The sequence below is a fragment of the Somniosus microcephalus genome, chromosome 4 (genome assembly GCF_052327205.1).
Source record: "Somniosus microcephalus isolate GS21.2 chromosome 4, FLI_Smic_1.0, whole genome shotgun sequence".
Lineage (NCBI taxonomy): Eukaryota > Metazoa > Chordata > Chondrichthyes > Squaliformes > Somniosidae > Somniosus > Somniosus microcephalus.
Window position 1 is genome coordinate 316,038,044 of NC_140990.1, and position 21,157 is coordinate 316,059,200.

Genomic DNA, 21,157 nt, shown 5'->3' on the forward strand with positions numbered 1-21,157 from the left:
AGTACAAAAGTAGAGAAGTTATGCTGAACCTTTATAAAGCGCTGGTTCAGCCACAACTGGAGTATTGTGTCCAGTTCTGGTCACCACACTTTAGGAAGGATGTGAAGGCCCTTGAGAGGGTGCAGAGGAGATTTACCAGAATGGTTCCGGGGATGGGGGATCTTAGCTACAAGGACAGGTTGGAGAAGCTGGATTTGTTTTCATTAGAGCAAAGGAGGTTGAGGGGTGATTTGATAGAGGTGTACAAGATTATGATGGGTTTGGATAGGCTAGACGGGGAAAGGCTGTTCCCACTAGTTGATGGTACAAGGACTAGGGGGACACTGATTTAAGGTTTTGGGCAAGAGATACAGGGGGACATGAGGAAAAACTTTTTTATGCAGCGAGTGGTGAGGACCTGGAACTCGCTGCCGATGGAAGAGGTGGAAGCGGAGACACTCGGGGAGAAATTCTGTAGGTTGCACCACCCGTTAGCACCTTAAGAGGGCGCTAAGTGGGTCGCAAGCCAACTGGCGCCCAGGCGCGGCACTGCCCACGCCTCCCGCTAAATTCTGCGGGACGTTAGTGGTGGCGCTAACCGTTAGCGCTGCGCCGCTGCCGATGACGTCATCAGTGTGCGCAGCGCCCCGCTGACGCCCCGGCCGCGATATTTGGCAGCGCCCCCTGATTTACTGCCGGACGCTATGTGCGACCGGTTCAAGGGGGCCTACCTGCGGCCGGGGAGGCGCAAATTAAAGGCGAGGTGCGGGGCAGCCATTTTTATTGTTGGCCGCCTGCCAGCACCTGCCTGCGCTCCCGTCCCCGGCCTCCTGAACCCCCCCGCCCCCCCCCCGCGGAGTGCCGGCTGCGCTCCAAGAGCCCGGCACTTCTCCTCGGTGCCGGGCTCTTTTGCCTGTACTCCCGATCCTCGGGGGCCCAGCTGGGCCCCAGATCGCGCTGCACAAGGCCACTCCCCTTTAAGAAGGGGCGGAAGGCCTGCAATACCACAGCACGACGTGCCGCAGCGTGTGGCGCTGCGGCACGTAGTGCCACGATATTCACTCGCAGCGCCCCAAGAGGGATGCGGGGTGCCTCCAGTAGCACCGCGCTTCCCTTTGGGACGCAACCACTCAATTTCCAGTGTGGGGGCGCGAATGTTTCCGAGGCGCTACTTTTAGCGCCCTGGCGAGACCGGCGCCCCAAACGGGGCTATACTCAATTTCTCCCCCTCAATGTTTTCAAGGGGATGCTGGATGGGGACTTGAGGGAAATAAACTTGCAGGGCTGCGGGGATAGAGCAGGGGAATGGGATTGATTGGATTGCTCTACAGAGTGCCGGCACGGACTCGATGGGCCGAATAGCCTCCTTCTGTGCTGTTATGACTCGGGTGGGGGTGGGTGGTGGAGAATTCAGTTGCTTTGTGCCTCCTGTTAGCACCCTAACGGGGCGCAAAGCAACTAGCGCCTGGGCGCGCGCCGCAAACGCCTCCCGTGAGATTCAGCTGGAGGTTAGCGGCGGCGGTAACCGGTAGCGTCCCGCAGGGCTGCGTTGCCATCAATGACGTCACCGCCGTGCGCAGCGCCTCGCTCACGCCCCAGCCGCGAACTTCAGTAGCGCCCCCGGACTTACCGCCGGACGCTATGTCCGACAGGGTCAGGGGGCCCTATCTGCGGCCGGGGAGGCGCTATTTAAAGGTGAGGTGCCGGGCGGCCATTTTTGTTGCTGGCCACCTGCCAGCACCGGCCTCCACTCCCGTCCCCGACCTCCTTACCCACAACCCCCCCCTGCAGAGTGCCGGCTGCGCTCCATGAGCCCGGCTTCCCTCTTGGGGCGCTACCACTCAATTTTCAGCCCTCGGACTCTATACTGTGAAACAGCAGAAAGCCTGCCAACAGAGTCGCATTCTTTCAAAAACCCATTTCAAAGCAGTGAGCTCCTGGTGACATTCACCACCCTCCACAATGGCCATTGTTCATTTGTGGCGCTAGGTAGGACAACTACAAAAGCTTGCATTCATATAGCGCCTGTAACATAGTAAAACATCCCAAGGCCCTTCACAAGAGCGATTATCAAACAAAATTTGACACCGAGCCACATAAGGAGATATTAGGACAGATGACCAAAAGCTTGGTCAAAGAGGTCGATTTTAAGGAGCGTCTTAAAGGAGGGGAGAGAGGTGGAGAGGTTTAGGGAGGGAATTCCAGAGCTTAGGGTCCAGGCTTTGAAGGCGCGGCCGCCAATGGTGGAGCGATGGAAATCGGGGATGCACAAAATGTGGACAAATACGCAAGGACAGGATGTGACATTGTGTCACGTGATGTACATACACATGCATTCGCACATTCCCGTGCGCACACTCCCGCGCACAGTCAACAGAAGATGATCGGGTTGGGGGAGTCTCTGCCTTTACCCACCGCACCCCACCCCTTCCCCCCCCCCCCTTAACTTGGGATCAGCAAAGTCTGAGACGTGCACCTGGGAGCTTAACACCCTGACTCTCACTCGGCGCTTCTATCTGCGCCTAGCGCTATCCTGTAAAATTGGGGCGTAAAGAATGAAAAGTTGCTACCTACAGATTGGCCATAAGAGGACATGTGACTGTAACTATAGCAACCGGACAAGGGAGGAACAGTGGAGAAAATACAAGAGATCCGTGATTAATTTTTACCGTTGGAGCAGGTGGGAAAAACTAGTGACCATATCTTCCCTTCTTAGGCAGTCCCTCGGAACCGAGGATGACTTGCTTCCACATTAAAAATGAGTTCTCAGGTGACTGATGAGTCCAATGTGGGACCTGCAGTCTCTGTCACAGGTAGGGCAGACGGTGGTTGAAGGGGCGGGTGGGTGGGGTGCTTGGGTTGACGTACGCTCCTTCCGCTGTTTGCGCTTGGCTTCCACTTGCTCCCGGCGAAGAGACTCGAGGTGTTCGGCGCCTTCCCGGATGCTTCTCCTCCACTTTGTGTGGTCTTGGGCCAGGGATTCCCAGGTGTCGGTCGGGGATGTTGCACTTTTTCAAGGAGGCTTTGAGGGTGTCCTTGAAGCATTTCCTCTGCCCACCTGGGGCTCTCTTGCCGTGCCGGAGCTCCGAGTAGAGCGCTTGTTTTGGGAGTCTCGTATCGGGCATGCGGACGATGTGACCCGTCCATCGGAGCTGATCGAGCGTGGTCAAAGCTTCGATGCATGAATATAACTCCCAGCATGCCAACTGACTTATCTTTAAGAGCCTAAATACTGGTTGAATCTGTCGTATTGAATGCGCGTCGAGTTCACCATAGTCTCCTAAAACAGTGCATAAAAAACACAGAGTAATGCAGACCGGGCTGTTTTCTGATGAAGCCAAGGGGATGAGTTTATCGTTTAATATTTTCTCTGATTCCTGTTTTGTAATTCTCACTGTGTCAAATCGTAGAGGGAGTCCAATATGAATACAGGAAACTTTTTTTTATCCAGCACGGACGGGACTGATGTGGTGCCGGTTCATCAAAAATTCCGAATAACCGAAAGCTATAGTAAAAGATACGGAGAACAAACCCTGTTGCTTAGCAACAGCTTCAGAACAATGTCCACAAGTTGCAAGCGTCTCTGTAGCTTAGCAACAGCTGCAGCCACACCCTTGCCTTCCTCCATTTGTTGCTGTGCAATGAATAAAAGTTACCTGAACCGACTCCTGAATTTTGCCGGTTAACCGACATTACCGGTTATTTCGGTGCCGGTAAATCGAAAGTTTCCTGTATTGAGCAAGATGTTGTAATTCATTTCCTGTATCTACGTATTGCAGTGTGTAGGACAACAGAACCAAACCCTTTCCAATTCATTCTCATTATGTATATAGAATCCCGATGCACCAAACCCCTTCCCATTCACTCCCTGTGTAGAATCCCAATGTAATCCTGCTATTCAAGAAAGGAGGAAGAGATAAAACAGGGAACGACAGGCCAGTTAGCCTGACATCAGTCATCAGGAACATGCTGGAATCCATTATTAAGGAAGTGGTAACAGGGCATAATATGATTAGGCAGAGTCAGCATAGTTTTATGAAAGGGAAATCGTGTTTAACAAATTTATTAGAGTTTTAGAAAAATAGCAGCAGGAGTCGGCCATTTGGCCCTTCGAGCCTGCTCCACCATTCAATATGATCATGGCTGATCCTCTATCTCAATACCATATTCCCGCTCTCTCCCCATACCCCTTGGTGCCTTTTGAGTCTAGAAATCTATTATCTCCTTCTTAAATATATTCAGTGACTTGGCCTCCACAGCCTTCTGTGGTAGAGAATTCCACAGGTTCACCACCCTCTGAGTGAAGAAATTTCTCCTCATCTCAGTCCTAAATGTCCTACCCCGTAACCTGAGACTGACCCCTCGTTCTAGACCCCCCAGCCAGGAGAAACATCCTCCCTGCATCCAATCTGTCTAGCCCTGTCAGAATTTTATACGTTTCAATGAGATCCCCTCTTATTCTTCTAAACTCTAGTGAATACAGGCCTAGTCAACCCAATCTCTCCTCATACAACAGTCCTGCCATCCCAGGAACCAGTCTGGTGAACCTTCGCTGCACTCCCTCTATGGCAAGTATATCCTTTTAGGTAAGGAGACCAAAACTGCACACAGTACTCCAGGTGTGGTCTCACCAAGACCCTGTATAACTGTAGTAAGACATCCTTGCTCCTGTACTCAAATCCTCTTGCAATGAAGGCCAACATACCATTTGCCTTCCTAACTGCTTGCTGCACCTGCATGTTTGCTTTCAGTGACTCGTGTACAAGGACACCCAGGTCCCTTTGTACATCAACATCTCCCAATCTATCACCATTTAAATAATACTCTGCCTTTCTGTTTTTTCTACCGAAGTGGATAAATTCACATTTATCCACATTATACTGCATCTGCCATGTATTTTCCCACTCACTCAACTTGTCTAAATCACCTTGAAGCCTCTTTGCATCCTCCTCACAACTCACAATCCCACCTAGTTTCGTGTCGTCAGCAAACTTGGAAATATTACATTTGGTTCCCTCATCCAAATCATTGATATATATTGTGAATAGCTGGGGCCCAAGGTACCCCACTAGTCACCGCCTGCCATCCCGAAAATGACCCATTTATTCCTACTCTATTCCTACTGCCTGTTAACCAATTTTCAATCCATGCCAGTATATTACCTCCAATCCCATGGGCTTTAATTTTGCACACTAACCTCTTATGTGGGACTTTATCAAAGGCCTTCTGAAAATCCAAATACACCACATCCACTGGTTCTCCCTGATCTATTCTACCAGTTACATCCTTAAAAAACTCCAGTAGGTTTGTCAAACATGATTTCCCTTTCATAAATCCATGTTGGCTTTGTCTAATCCCATTGATATTTTCTAAGTGTCCTGTTATCACATCCTTTATAATAGACTCTAGTATTTTCCCTACTACTGATGTTAGGCTAACCGGTCTGTAGTTCCCAGTTTTCTCTCCCCCTCCTTTTTTAAATAGTGGGGTTACATTTGCCACCCTCCAATCTGCAGGAACTGTCCATAATCTATAGAATTTTGGAAGATGACAACCAAAGCATCCACTATTTCCATGGCTACCTCTTTTAGTACTCTGGGATGCAGATTATCAGGCCCTGGGGATTTATCGGCTTTCAGTCCCATTAATTTCTCCAGCACTTTTTTTAACTAATACTAATTCCCTTTAATTCCTCCTTCTCACTGGACCCTTGGTTCCCTCACATTTCTGGGAAGTTATTTGTGTCCTCTACCGTGAAGACAGAACCGAAGTAATTGTTTAATTGCTCACCCATTTCCTTGTTCCCCATTATAAATTCTCCCATTTCTGACTGTAAGGGACCTACATTTGTCTTCACTAATCTTTTTCTTTTTACTTACTTGTAGAAGCTTTTGCAGTCCGCCTTTACGTTCCTTGCAAGTTTACTCTCATATTCTATTTTTCCCCTCTTAATCAATCTCTTGGTCCTTTTTTGCTGAACTCTAAACTGCTACCAATCCTCAGGCTTGCTACTTTTTCTGGCAACTTTATATGACTCCTCTTTGGACCTAGCCATGGTTAACAAAAAAAAATAAAACAAAAAAGGTGACTCAACCGTGGCTAACAAGGGAAATTGGGGATAGCATAAGATCCAAGGAGAGGACATATAAATTGGCCAGAAAAAGCAGTAAACCTGAGGATTGGGAGCAGTTTAGGATCCAGCAGCGGACAAAGGGATTAATTAAGAGGGGGAAAATAGAGTATGAGAGTAAGCTTGCAGGGAACATAAAAACTGACTGTAAAAGCTTTTATAGATATGTGAAGAGAAAAAGATTGTTGAAGTCAAGCGTAGGTCCCTTGCAGTCAGAATCAGGGGAATTTATAATGGGGAACAAAGAAATGGAAGACCAATTAAATACCTACTTTGGTTCTGTCTTCACAAAGGAGGACACAAATAACCTCCCAAAGATGTTGGGGAACATAGGGTCTAATGAAAGGGAGGAACTGATAGAAATCAGTATTTGTAAGGAAATGGTGTTAGGGAAATTGATGGGATTGAGGGCCGATAAATCCCCAGGGCCTGATAATCTACATCCGAGGGTACTTAAGGAAGTGGCCCTAGAAATAGTAGATGCATTGCTGGTCATCTTCCAACATTCGATGGAATCTGGAACAGTTCCCATGGATTGGAGGGTAGCTAATGTTACCCCACTGTTCAAAAAGGGTGGTAGAGAGAAAACGGGGAATTACAGACCGGTAAGCCTGACATCGGTAGTGGGGAAAATGCTAGAGTCCATTATAAAAGATGTAATAGCAGAGCTCTTGGAAAAAAGTGACTGGATCGGACAAAGTCAACATGGCTTTACAAAAGGTAAATCGTGCTTGACTAATCTACTGGAATTTTTTGAGGATGTAACTGGTAAAATAGATAAGGGAGAACCAGTGGATGTGGTGTATTTGGATTTTCAAAAGGCTTTCGATAAGGTCCCGCATAAGAGATTAGCGTGTAAAATTAAGGCACATGGGATTAGGGGCAAGGTATTGACTTGGATAGAGAACTGGTTGGCAGACAGAAAGCAAAGAGTTGGAATAAATGGCTCTTTTTCTGACTGGCAGACAGTGATTAGTGGGGTACAGCAGGGATCGGTCCTTGGACCCCAGCTATTCACAATATATATTAATGATCTAGACGAGGGAACTAGATGTAATATCTCCAAGTTTGCAGACGACACAAAGCTGGGTGGGCGTGTGTGCTGTGAGGAGGATGCCGAGAAACTCCAGTATGATTTGGACAGGTTGGGTGATTGGGCAGAAGCATGGCAGATGCAATATAACGTGGATAAATGCGAGGTTATCCACTTTGGTGTCAAAAACAGGAAGGCAGGTTATTATCTAAATTCCAATAGATTGGGAGAAGGGGAAGTGCAACGAGACCTGGGCGTCCTTGTGCACCAGTCGCTGAAAGTAAGCATGCAGGTGCAGCAGGCGGTTAAGAAGGCAAATGGTATGTTGGCCTTCGTAGCGAGAGGGTTTGAGTACAGGAACAAGGATGTCTTGCTGCAGTTGTACAGGGCCTTGGTGAGGCCACATCTTGAGTATTGTGTGCAGTTTTGGTCGTCTTATCTGAGGAAGGATGTTCTTGCCATGGAAGGAGTGCAGCGAAGATTCACCAGGCTGATACCTGGGATGACAGGAATGACGTATGAGGAGAGATTGGGTCGATTGGGCTTGTACTCGCTGGAGTTTAGAAGAATGAGAGGGGATCTCATCGAAACTTATAAAATTCTAACAGGATTAGACAGACTAGATGCTGGAAGGATGTTCCCGATGGCGGGGGAGTCCAGAACCAGGGGTCACAGTCTAAGGATGAGGGGTAAGCCATTTAGAGATGAGGAGGAATTTCTTCACCCAGAGAGTGGTGAACCTGTGGAATTCTCTACCAAAGAAGGCAGTAGAGGCCAATTCATTAAATATATTCAAGAAGGAGTTGGATATATTTCTTAAGGCTAAAGGGATCAAGGGATATGGGGGGAAAGCAGGGACAGGGTACTGAATTTGGATGATCAGCCATGATCTCATTGAATGGCGGAGCAGGCTCGAGGGACTGAATGGCCTACTCCTGCTCCTATCTTCTATGTTTCTATGGTTGGGCCGCTTTTCCTTTTGTGTTTTTGAGCCAGAAAGGAATGTATAACTGTTGCAATTCATGCATTCGTTTCATAAATGTTAGCCATTGCCTATCCACCGTCATGCCTTTTAATGAAGCTCCCCAATCTATCATAGCCAACTCGCTCCTCATACCTTCGTAGTTTCCTTTGTTTAGATTTAGGACCCTAGTTTCAGATTGGACTTCTTCACTTTCCATCTTAATGAAGAATTCTATCATGTTATGGTCACTCTTCCGTAAAGGACCCCGCACAACAAGATTATTAATTAACCCCTTCTCATTGCACAATACCCAATCTAGGATAGCCTGTTCCCTAGTTGGCTCCTCAACGTACTGGTCTAAAAAACCATCTCGTACACACTCCAGGAATTCATCCTCCACAGTATTATTGCTAATTTGGTTTGACCAGTCTATATGTAGATTAAAGTCTCCTGTGATTATTGTAGTACCCTTGTTACATGCATCTCTAATTTCCTGTTTGATGCCGTCCCCTACATTACCACTACTGTTTGGAGGCCTATAGACAACTCCCACCAATGTTTTCTGCCCCTTTGTGCTTCTTAGCTCCACCCAGACTGATTCTACATCTTGATTTTCTGAGCCAATATCCTTTCTCACTATTGCTCTGGTTTCATCCTTTACTAACACCGCCACCCCACCTCCTTTTCCTTTTTGCCTGTCCTTTCTGAATATGGAATATCCTTGGATATTTAGCTCCCAGCCTTGGTCACCCTGCAGCCATGTCTCCGTAATCACAATTTGAGGATGTAACTAGCAGGATAGATAAAGGGGAACCAGTGGATGTAGTATATTTGGATTTCAAAAAAGCATTCAATAAGGTGCCAATTAAAAGATTGCTACGCAAGATAAGGGCTCATGGGGGTTGGGAGTAAGGTATTGCCATGGATAGAGGATTGGTTAGCGGACAGAAAACAGAGAGTAGGGATAAATGGTTCATTTTCCAGTTGGCAGGCTATAACTAGTGGGGTGCCGCAAAGATCAGTGCTTGGGCCTCAGCCATTTACAATCTATATTAATGACTTAGATAAAGGAACCGAGTGCAATGTATCCAAGTTTGCTGAGGATACAAAGCTAGGTGGGAAAGCCAGCAAAGGGATATGGACAGGTTAAGTGAGTGGGCAATAAGGTGGCAGATGGAGTATCAAGTGGCGAAATGTGAGGTTATTCACTTTGGTAGGAAGAATAGAAAACGGAATACTTTTTATATAGTGAGAAACTATTAAATGTTGGTGTTCAGAGAGATTTAGGTGTCCTCGTGCAAGAAACACAGAGAGTCAGCTTGCAGGTACAGCAAGCAATTAGGAAGGCAAATGACATGTTGGCCTTTATTGCAATGGGGTTGGAGTATAAGAGTAAGGAAGTCTTGCTACAATTGTACAGGGCCTTGGTGAGACCACACCTGGAGTACTGTGCACAGGTCTGGTCTCCTTATCTAAGGAAGGATACACTTGCCTTAGAGGCGGTGCAACGAAGGTTCACTAGATTGATTCCCGGGATGAGAGGGTTGTCCTATGATGAGAGATTGTGTAGAATGGGCCTATACTCTCTGGAGTTTAGAAGAATGAGAGGTGATCTCATTGAAACATACAAGATTCTGAAGGGGATTCACAGGGAAGATGCCGAGAGGCTGTTTTCCCCTGGCTGGAGTGTCTAGAACTATCTCAGGATAAGGGGTCGGCCATTTAAGACTGAGATGAGGAGGAATTTCTTCACTCAGATGGTGGTGAATCTTTGGAATTCTCTACCCCAGAGGGCTGTGGAGGCTCAGTTGTTGAGTATATTCAAGGCTGAGATCGATAGATTTTTGAACTATAGGGGAATCAAGGAATATGGGGATCGGACAGGAAAGGGAGTTGAGGTTGAAGATCAGCCATGATCTTTTTGAATGGCGGAGCAGGCTCGAGGGGCGGTATGGCCTACTCCTGCTCCTATTTCTTATGTTCTTGTGTTCATTTACTTCCATTGTATAGAATCCCAGTGGACCAAACCCCTTCCCATTCACTCCCATCATATGAAATCTCAATATGGCAAAACCTTTTCCATTCACTCCAAGTGTTTGCCATCCCTATGATCCAAACTCCACTTGTATGCAATCCCAGTGGACCATATCCTGTTTTATGCAATATTAATGGACCAAACCCCTTCCCATTCCCTCCCATTTTTACCATTCATTCCAAATGGACCAAATACTCTCCCATAAGAACATAAGAACATAAGAACTAGGAGCAGGAGTAGGCCAATCGGCCCCTCGAGCCTGCTCCGCCATTCAATAAGATCATGGCTGATCTGATTGCAGAGAATCCCAGTGGATCAAAGCCTTTTCCATTCACTTCCATTGTATCCAATCTGAAGGGACCAACCCTTTCGCCGGGCGATTTCCTGGCAAGTACAGAGAACGAGGATGAACCGAACACAAACTCCGGATATTGGTCCTCTAGTTTGCAGTGCTCACTTTGGAATACTAATCATTTTTATGGAGAAGCTGTTTGGATTGAATCATTAGGTGATGATTGAACAGCTGTGGCAGAGAGACCTGCAAATTGGTTCTCTGTTCTGCAAGCCCCATCTCTGCACCATGCACATCTGCGAAAACTCCCGTGGAGACTGAGCAGTGTGAATTCGTCTCCAAGTTGGTTTTATCTCCAGCATTTTTCATCTCTCTCTCTCGTGTTTTCACAGAGGAACGCCTTTCACTTACTGCCAAAACCAGCGAGGCACAGCAACACGTTCCGTTTCCTTCTGCTGACGTTTGTCGCTGTCGCCTGCATCGCCGGCATACTCATCGCGGGAGCTGTCATCTTCTGCCTGAGACAGAATGTCAAGCAGCGTCAGAAGGAGAAACTGGCCGGACTGGGCCCCGAGGGAGGAACTGACACATCGCTCGAATATCAGGTACACGTCGCTCGAATATCAGGTACACGTCGCTCGAATATCAGGTACACGTCGCTCGAATATCAGGTACACGACCCTCCAATATCAGGTACACGACCCTCTGATATCAGGTACACGACCCTCCGATATCAGGTACACGTCGCTCGAATATCAGGTGCACGACCCTCCGATATCAGGTACACGACCCTCCGATATCAGGTACACGACCCTCCGATATCAGGTACACGACCCTCCGATATCAGGTACACGTCGCTCGAATATTAGGTGCACGACCCTCCGATATCAGGTACACGACCCTCCGATATCAGGTACACGACCCTCCGATATCAGGTACACGACCCTCCGATATCAGGTACACGTCGCTCGAATATCAGGTGCACGACCCTCCGATATCAGGTACACGACCCTCCGATATCAGGTACACGACCCTCCGATATCAGGTACACGACCCTCCGATATCAGGTACACGACCCTCCGATATCAGGTACACGACCCTCCGATATCAGGTACACGACCCTCCGATATCAGGTACACGACCCTCCGATATCAGGTACACGACTCTCCGATATCAGGTACACGTCCCTCCGATATCAGGTATACGACCCTCCGATATCAGGTACACGACCCTCCGATATCAGGTACACGACCCTCCTATATCAGGTACATGACCCTCCAATATCAGGTACACGTCCCTCCAATATCAGTTACAAGTCCGAGGCTGGCTATTCTGCGGCGAGTGTCTCACCCCCTGACTCCCCAAAGCCTTTCCACCATCTACAAGGCACAAGTAAGGAGTGTGATGGAAAACTCTCCACTTGCCTGGATGAGTGCAGCTCCAACAACACTCAAGAAGCTCGACACCATCCAGGACAAAGCAGCCCGCTGGATTGGCACCCCATCCACCACCTTAAACATTCACTCCCTCCACCACCGGCGTACCGTGGCTGCAGTGTGTACCATCTACAAGATGCACTGCAGCAACTTGCCAAGGCTTCTTCGGCAGCACCTCCCAAACCCGCGACCTCTTCCACCTTTATTAGCCGTGGCATAGAATACAAGAGCAGGGGGGTTATGCTTCAACTGTATAAAACACTAGGTAGGCCTCAGCTAGAGTACTGCGTGCAGTTCTGGTCACCACATTACAGGAAAGATGTGATTGCACTAGAGAGGGTACAGAGGAGATTTACAAGGATGTTGCCGGGAGTAGAGAATCTTGGCTATGAGGAAAGACTGGATAGGCTGGGTCTGTTTTCCTTGGAACAGAAGAGGTTGAGGGGAGACCTTATTGAGGTGTATAAAATTATGAGGGGCCTAGATAAAGTGGATAGAAAGGACTTATTTCCCTTAGCAGAGGGGTCAAAAACCAGGGGGCACAGATTTAAAGTAATTGGGGGAAGGTTTAGAGGGGATTTGAGGGGAAATTTCTTCACCCAGAGGGTTGTGGAGGTCTGGAACTCACTGCCTGAAAGGGTGGTAGAGGCAGGAACCCTAACCACATTTAAAAAGTACTTGGATGTGCACTTGGGATGCTCTAACCTGCAGGGCTACGGACCAAGAGCTGGGGAGTGGGATTAGGCTGGATAGCTCTTTGTTGGCCGGTGCAGACACGATGGGCCGAAATGGCCTCCTTCCGTGCTGTAACTTTCTATGATTCTATGACAAGGGCAGTAAGTGCATGGGAACACCACCACCTCCAAGTTCCCCTCCAAGTCACACACCATCCCTACTTGGAAGTATATCGGCCGATCCTTCATCGTCGCTGGGTCAAAATCCTGGAACTCCCTCCCTAACAGCACTGTGGGAGTACCTTCACCACACGGACTGCAGCGGTTCAAGAAGGCGGTTCACCACCACCTTCTCGAGGGCAAATAGGGATGGGCAATAAATGCTGGCCTTGCCAGCGACGCCCACATCCCAGGAATGAATTTTTTTTTTTAAATCCCTCGAATATCAGGTGCACGTCCCTCCAGTATCAGGTAGGGGACACTGATTAGCAAGGGGGCAATGTGGAATTAATCCGATGGTCAGGAGCTAATTTTGTTAAGTACCTACAAAAAGTATACAAATTGGAAGTAAATTAGAGGGAGTAGCTGGCAATACGCTATCTATATTTATAGCTATGATTATCATAGATCAAAAACCTTCTGTTGGTGCATAATTCCTGCCCGCACCACTCGATTTCCTCTTGCCATGTTTCCGTCACATTTTTTTGCGCAACTTTTTTACATTAGAAATTTCTGCGTCCACGTTTACATAGAAACATAGAAGATAGGAGCAGGAGTCGGCCATTCAGCCCCTCGAGCCTGCTCCGCCATTCAATGCGATCATGGCTGATCATCCAAATTCAGTACCCTGTCCCTGCTTTCTCCCGATATCCCTTGATCCCTTTAGCCTTAAGAAATATATCCAACTCCTTCTTGAATATATTTAATGAATTGGCCTCTACTGCCCTCTGTGGTAGAGAATTCCACAGGTTCACCACTCTCTGGGTGAAGAAATTCCTCCTCATCTCAGTCCTAAATGACTTACCCCTTATCCTTAGACTGTGACCCCTGGTTCTGGACTCCCCCGCCATCGGGAACATCCTTCCTGCATCTAGTCTGTCCAGTCCTGTCAGAATTTTGTAAGTTTCAATGAGATCCCCTCTCATTCTTCTAAACTCCAGCGAGTATAAGCCCAATCGACCCAATCTCTCCTCATACGTCATTCCTGCCATCCCAGGTATCAGCCTGGTGAATCTTCGCTGAACTCCTTCCATGGCAAGAACATCCTTCCTCAGATAAGGCGACCAAAACTGCACACAATACTCCAGATACTTTAGAAATGGGATTGGCCCGCGTGAGCTGGCCCGGCTGTAATTATGCAATCTGTCCACTAGATGGCTCTGTACCCAGTCTGTGACCCATCTTCAACTAAGCTCAGACAAGCCCACCAAGCAAGCCCGCGATTGCCTTGCCCAGAATGGTAGCGGGACACAATTGGGCAGCCGACCGGGGGGGTGGGGGTTGGGGTGGGAGGGGGTGGCGAGTCTACAATCAGCCTGTCATCTCTGGGCCAGGGATAAGATGAATCAGTCAAGGTTCATCTCACTGATCCTTGTCCAATGATACCTGTTGGAAAATGCAAGAGCGTGGATGTCGGGTGAGGAGAGGACCGTCCACACTCCTGTTGAATCTCCTGCCGACACAACATTTATACAGCGCCTGTAATGTAGTAAAACGTCCCAGGGCGCTGCACAGGAGCGATTATCAAACAACATTTGGCACCGAGCCACAGAAGGAGATATTAGGACAGGTGACCAAAAGCTTGGGCAAAGAGGTCGGTTTTTAAGGAGCGTCTTAAAGGAGGAGAGAGGAGGAGAGGTTTAGGGAGGGAATTCCAGAGCTTAGGGCCCTGGCAGCTGAAGGCATGGCCGCCAATGGTGGAGCGACGGAAATCGAGGATGAGCAAGATGGCCAGAATTGGAGGAGCGCAGAGATCTCGGAGGGCTGCGGGGCTGGAGGAGGTTACTGGAATAAGGCGCGAGGACACACCTGACACAGTACAGACTGACCCTTGATTGAGCGAGTGGTGGGAAGCCAGCACTATGGAGCAGTAGCCCAACAGCTTTAGAAAAGAGGAGAATGAAGAGCAAACTAGCAAACATAGAGCTGGGTAAGATTAAGAGTCATAGGCCTAGAAATTCAGTGGGCTGCGCCACCCGTTAGCGCCTTAAGAGGGCGCTAAGTGGGTCGGAAGCCACTGGCCACGCCTCCCGCTAAATTTAGCGGGACGCTAATGGCGGCGCTAACCGTTAGCGCTGCGCCGCTACCGATGACGTCATCGGTGTGCGCAGCGCCCCGCTACCGCCCCGATCGCGAAATTTAGTAGCGCCCCCTGCTTTAACGCCGGTCGCAATTTGCGACCGGCTCAGGGGGGCCTACCTGCGGCGGTAGAGGCGCTGAGGTGCGGGGCGGCCATTTTTTTTGCTGGCCGCCTGCCAGCACCTCTCCGCGGCGCCATCCCCGGCCTCCTGAGCGCCCCCCCCGCGGAGTGCCGGCTGTGTCCCAGGAGCCCGGCACTTCTCCTCGGTGCCGGGCTCTTTTGCCGGCACTCGCGATCGTCGACCGCGCTGCAGCAGGCCCCTCCCCTTTAAGAAGGGGAGAAAGGCCTGCAGTACCGCAGCGCGCCGTGCCGCAGCGTGTGGTGCTGCGGCACGTTGCGCCGCGATCTTCAGCTGCAGCGCCCCAAGAGGGATGCGGGGCGCCTCGAGTAGCACCGCGCTTCCCTCTGGGGTGCTCAAAGTGAATTTGCGGCGGGCGGCCGCGACTACTTCTGGGGCGGTACTTCCAGTGCCCTGGCATAGAGTCATAACGGCACAGAAGGACGCTGTTGTGGGAGTTCTCTCTGCCCCAAAGCAGACGGAGACGAGCGTGTACTGGTTCCAAGCGATCTTTACTCAAGCACATGCAGGGAGAGGCCCTCTCAGTCTGAGCTGAGACGGGAGTCTAATTTTTACATTCGAGCAGTTGGCTGATATACAATCTTACATCTTGTTTCCTTCACATCTTCGGGACTTGGTCAATTAATTGTCCAAGTCACGTACACTTAATCACGTCTCCACAAAACACATCTTGTTTATCTCATTTGCCCTGTTTCCACATCTGCCATTGTTCTACCCTTTAGCTCTCATCCAATTTCATACACTTAACCACATCTTCGCAAATCACATTGGCAGCCCATTGTTCAATGCATGGCCTCCTCGCCTTCTTTCACTCCCCCAATCGGTGTAATGTGTTTTTTCCAACTATCAGCAACTGCCTTTGTTCTACCAGACTTCTCCATTAATGACATCAGCCAGCTAGTCAGTTAAGCCGCTAATCTAACTTTTAACCCCTTCAGAGGCCATTCGGCCCATCGAGTCCGTGCCGGCTCTCTGTAGAGCAATCCAGTCAGTCCCATTCCCCCGCTCTATCCCCGTAGCCCTGCAAATTTATTTCCCTCAAGTGTCTGTCCAGTCTCCCCTTGAAAACATTGAGTGTCTCCGCTTCCACCACTTCCGTCAGCAGCGAAATCCAGGTCCTCACCACTCGCTGCTTAAAAAAAAGTTTTTCCTCACGTCCCCCCTGTATCTCTTGCCCAAAACCTTAAATCAGTGTCTCCTAGTCCTTGTACCATCAGCTAGTGGGAACAGCCTTTCCCCGTCTAGCCTATCCAAACCCGTCATAATCTTGTACACCGCTATCAAATCACCCCTCAACCTCCTTTGCTCGAATGAAACCAAATCCAGCTTCTCCAACCTGTCCTTGTAGCTAAGATCCCCCATCCCCGGAACCATTCTGGTAAATCCCCTCTGCACCCTCTCAAGGGCCTTCACATCCTTCCTAAGGTGTGGTGACCAGAACTGGACGCAATACTCCAGTTGTGGCCTAACCAACGCTTTATAAAGGTTCAGCCTAAATTCTCTACTTTTGTACTCAATACCTCTATTTATCAAGCCCAAGATCCCATATGCTTTGCTAACCACTCTCTCAATATATCCTGCCACCTTCAGGGACCTCTGCACATTAACTTCCCGGTCCCTCTGTCCCTGCACACTCTTTAACTGGTGCCATTAAGTGTATATTGCCTCTCCCTGTTCCTTCTGCCAGGGAATCTGGGATTGTTCTCCTTAGAACAGAGAAGGTTAAGGGGAGATTTAATAGAGGTGTTCAAAATTATGAAGGGTTTTGATAGAGTAAATAAGGAGAAATCATTTCAACTGGCAGGAGGGTCAGTAATCAGAGGACACAGATTTAAGGTAATTAGCAAAAGAACCAGAGGGGAGATGAGGAGAATTTCGTTTTACGCAGCGAGTTGTTGTGATCTGGAATGCGCTGCCTGAAGGGGCGGTGGAAGCAGATTCAATAATAACTTTCAAAAGAGAATTGAACAAATACTTGAAAAGGAAAAATTTGCAGGGCTCTGGGGAAAGAGCAAGGGGGGAGTGGGACTAATTGGAGAGCTCTTTCAAAGGGCTGGCACAGGCACGATGGGCCGAATGGCCTCCTCCTGTGCTGCGAGATTCTATGATTCTATAAGGGCTTCAGTGGGGCTGATGGTGAAGGCAACAGACGCAATCCGTCTTCTCACGATAAACAAACGGAAGGGACTTGATCTTGTCTCTCTCGACAGGAGCTGTGCCGGCAGCACATGGCAGCCAAATCATCCTACGCTCGCGCGGAAACGGTGGACACGTCCCGCGTCAGCAGCGTCTCGTCTCAGTTCAGTGACGCCCTGCAGGCGAGCCCCAGCTCCCACAGCAGCACCCCCCTCCTGGTGTGAGGAGCCCGTGCAGTCCAACATGGACATCTCGACCGGTCACATGATCCTGGTAAGTGACGGGAGTGGACAGAAGGGAGAGTGGCCCTTGAAGGGAGTGTTGTGTTTGGTCATAGCGGGGGGTGAATGGGGGTGGGCGGAGTGAGAGGTATTGGGAGAGTGAGGGGGGAAGGGTATTGGGAGTGTGAGGGGGAGGGGTATTGGGAGTGTGAGGGGGAGGGGTATTGGGAGTGTGAGGGGGAGGGGGATTGGGACAGTGAGGGGGAGGAGTATTGGGAGAGTGAGGGGGTGGGGTATTGGGAGAGTGAGGGGGTGGGGTATTGGGAGTGTGAGGGGGAGGAGGATTGGGAGAGTGAGGTGGAGGAGTATTGGGAGAGTGAGGGGGAGGAGTATTGGGAGAGTGAGGGGGAGGAGTATTGGGAGAGTGAGGGGAGGAGTATTGGGAGAGTGAGAGGGGAGGGGTATTGGGAGAGTGAGAGGGGAGGGGTATTGGGAGAGTGAGGGGTATTGGGAGAGTGAGGGGTATTGGGAGAGTGAGGGGGGAGGGGTATTGGGAGTGTGAGGGGGAGGGGGATTGGGACAGTGAGGGGGAGGAGTATTGGGAGAGTGAGGGGGTGGGGTATTGGGAGAGTGAGGGGGTGGGGTATTGGGAGTGTGAGGGGGGAGGAGGATTGGGAGAGTGAGGTGGAGGAGTATTGGGAGAGTGAGGGGGAGGAGTATTGGGAGAGTGAGGGGGAGGAGTATTGGGAGAGTGAGGGGAGGAGTATTGGGAGAGTGAGAGGGGAGTATTGGGAGAGTGAGAGGGGAGGGGTATTGGGAGAGTGAGGGGTATTGGGAGAGTGAGGGGTATTGGGAGAGTGAGGGGGAGGGGTATTAGGAGAGTGAGGGGGAGGGGTATTGGGAGAGTGAGGGGGAGGGGTATTGAGAGTGAGGGGGAGGGGTATTGGGAGAGTGAGGGGGGAGGGGTATTGGGAGAGTGAGGGGGGAGGGGTATTGGGAGAGTGAGGGGGAGGGGTATTGGGAGAGTGAGGGGGAGGGGTATTTGGAGAGTGAGGGGTATTGGGAGAGTGAGGGGAGGGGTATTGGGAGAGGGGGCGAGAGTGATGAAGGAAAGGGGCTGGGGAGGTGAAGGGATGGGGAGGGGTAGTGGGGGAGGGGAGTGAGTAGTGGGAGAGAGGAGGCAGAGCGAGGGAGGGGTAACGAGGGGAGGGTGAGGGGAGCAGAGGGAGGGGGTGTGAGAGCTGGGAAGGGGCAGCGAGGGGAGGTGGAGTGAGGGGAGGGTTAGTGGGGGAGTGAGTGGGGAGGCAGAGTGTGGGGAGGGTTGTATTGGACACCCTAATGCATGATGCTTGTCTATCCAGAGCCTTGAGAGCCATCGTTGGGGGTGTTCTCAGCTGAGTTGAGTTGAGTTGCGTTGCTGGTTGGATTTCCCCTCACCCCCTCCCCCCCCCCACCCACCCTCACCCCCCCTACCCACCCCCCCTCACCCCCACCACCCCCTCACCCCACCCCCCCCTCACCCCCCCACCCCCTCACCTCACTCACCCCCCCTCACCCCCCCACCCCCCTCACCCACCCCCTCACCCCCCCACCCACCCTCACCCCCCTACCCACCCCCCTCACCTCACCCACCCCCTCCCCTCACACCCACCCCCCCTCGCCCCCCCTCACCCCCCTCGCCCCCCCTCACCCCCCCCCCCGTCATGGATGGGTATGGGGGAGAGAGAAAAAAAGGAAAGGGGGGGGAAGGTAAAACATCTTCATTACTTTCAGTTTCCCTTCTCGTGTTTGATCAGGTATCTGCCAAGACTCGGTTTCACCACCCCTTTGTTTTGGGTTTTACCTCCCTGCCCCCACTTCCTTTTTTTCCTCTCTCCCACATGGCAGCTGTCTCTCTTTCTGCCAGTACACTTCACACCTAATCTGAGCCGTCCTTTGTCTCCACTGTCCTATTACCATCTCGTCTGGTTTTGAATACCTCTTAATGTCTCTTTACTTCTTTTGTTCTATCGCAGCCCTGCCTTCGATCTATTTCATTTCCTTTCCAGTTTTGAAAAAGGGTTCGACCCGAAACGTCGACTATAATTTCTCTCCACGGATGTTGCCTGGCCTGCGGAGTTTTTCCAGCATTTTCTGTTGTTATTTCGGATTTCCAGCATCTGCAGTATTTTGCTATCATGTGAAATAGAGTTCTGACTTATTACAAGTTCTGATTACACCATCTGGTTATCCTCTGTAATGTACACAATTCTAGATTATTACAGGAACTAATTACACCCTGTAATGTCTAGAATTTTAGGAGACTGTGAAAGAATCTGATTACACCTTCTAGACTACTGAAATCTTTTTTATTATCCGTGTCAGCTGTGGCTCAGTGGGCAGCACTCTCGTCTCTGAGTCAGAAGGTTGTGGGTACAAGTCCCACTCCAGAGACTTGAGCACAGAATCTTGGCTGACACTCCCAGTGCCAGTACTGAGGGAGCGGCGCACTGAGGGAGGTGCAATCTTTCGGATGAGACGATAAACCGAGGCGCTTCTCAGGTGACCCCAGGGCACTATTCGAAGAAATGGAGGAGATTTCAACATTTATCCCTTCACCAAAATAGCTAAAAACAGATTATCTGTTAATTTCTATTATTGATGTGTGTGGGACATCATTGTGTGCAAATTTGCTGCCACATTTCCCTACATTACAGCAGTGACGGGGCTAGACAGACTGGATGCAGGGAGGATGTTTCCCCTGGCTGGGGGGTCTAGAACGAGGGGTCACAGTCTCAGGATACGGGGTTGGACATTTAGGACTGAGATGAGGAGAAATTTCTTCACTCAGAGGGTGGTGAACCTGTGGAATTCTCTACCACAGAAGGCTGTGGAGGCCAAGTCACTGAATATATTTAAGAAGGAGATAGATAGATTTCTAGACACAAAAGGCATCAAGGGGTATGGGGGAGAGAGCGGGGAATATGGTATTGAGATAGAGGATCAGCCGTGATCATATTGAATGGCGGAGCAGGCTTGAAGGGCCGAATGGCCTACTCCTGCCCCTATGTTTCTATGTGACTACACTTTTTTTTTTTTAAAGTACTTCTTTGGCTGTAAAGCGCTTTGCGACATCCTGATGTTGTGAAAGGTGCTATATAAATGCAAGTCTTTATTATTTACAATGTGTTGTAATGTATGGATTACTGAGACTGTAACAGGAATTAGTTAGGCTTTGAATTGTATAGAAATCTGAGGTGAACAGGAACTGTAAGGATGTTCTTGCTAATCCTTTATAAATCACTGGTTAGACCTCAGCTGGAGTATTGAGTCCAATTCTGGGCACCGCACTTTAGGAAAGGATGTCAAGGCCTTGGAGAGGGCGCAGAGGAGATTTACCGGATTGGTACCAGGGATGAGGGACTTCAGTTATATGGAGAGACAGCTTCTCCCTATTGATATACCTATCAATTCAGTTCATGAAAAGCGACGAGTTAAGTTAGTAACTATAGGTTTTTATTGGCTAAATAACAGAGCCCACCCTCGTGGGTGATCGGATCCAACAAGGAGGAATACCAGCCAGTCGACCACCTTTATACCTGGGCAAGCAGGCGGAGCCATGGGCGGAGTCAGCTGTGGTCAGCCCAGGTATAACAGCGTGGCAAGAGGTGACCTTGTGTAGTGATAGAACAGTGTAAACAGTGATAACCATAGTGTAACGATATAAACAGTGATAACCATAGTGTAACGATATAAACAGTGATAACCATAGTGTAACGATATAAACAGTGATAACCATAGTGTAACGATATAAACAGTGATAACCATAGTGTAACGATA

The 21,157-nt window shown here is 49.6% G+C and overlaps 1 protein-coding gene across 1 annotated transcript in view; it reads left to right on the plus strand.

The window, feature by feature from the left end:
- Nucleotides 1–21,157, plus strand: part of LOC147120628 (receptor-type tyrosine-protein phosphatase-like N) — a 395,267-nt gene that overhangs the window by 327,176 nt on the left and 46,934 nt on the right. Inside the window, 3 exon segments of the mRNA XM_085986775.1 lie at nt 10,826–11,038; nt 17,192–17,326; nt 17,328–17,390. Coding sequence (XP_085842901.1) covers nt 10,826–11,038; nt 17,192–17,326; nt 17,328–17,390 — 411 coding nt within the window.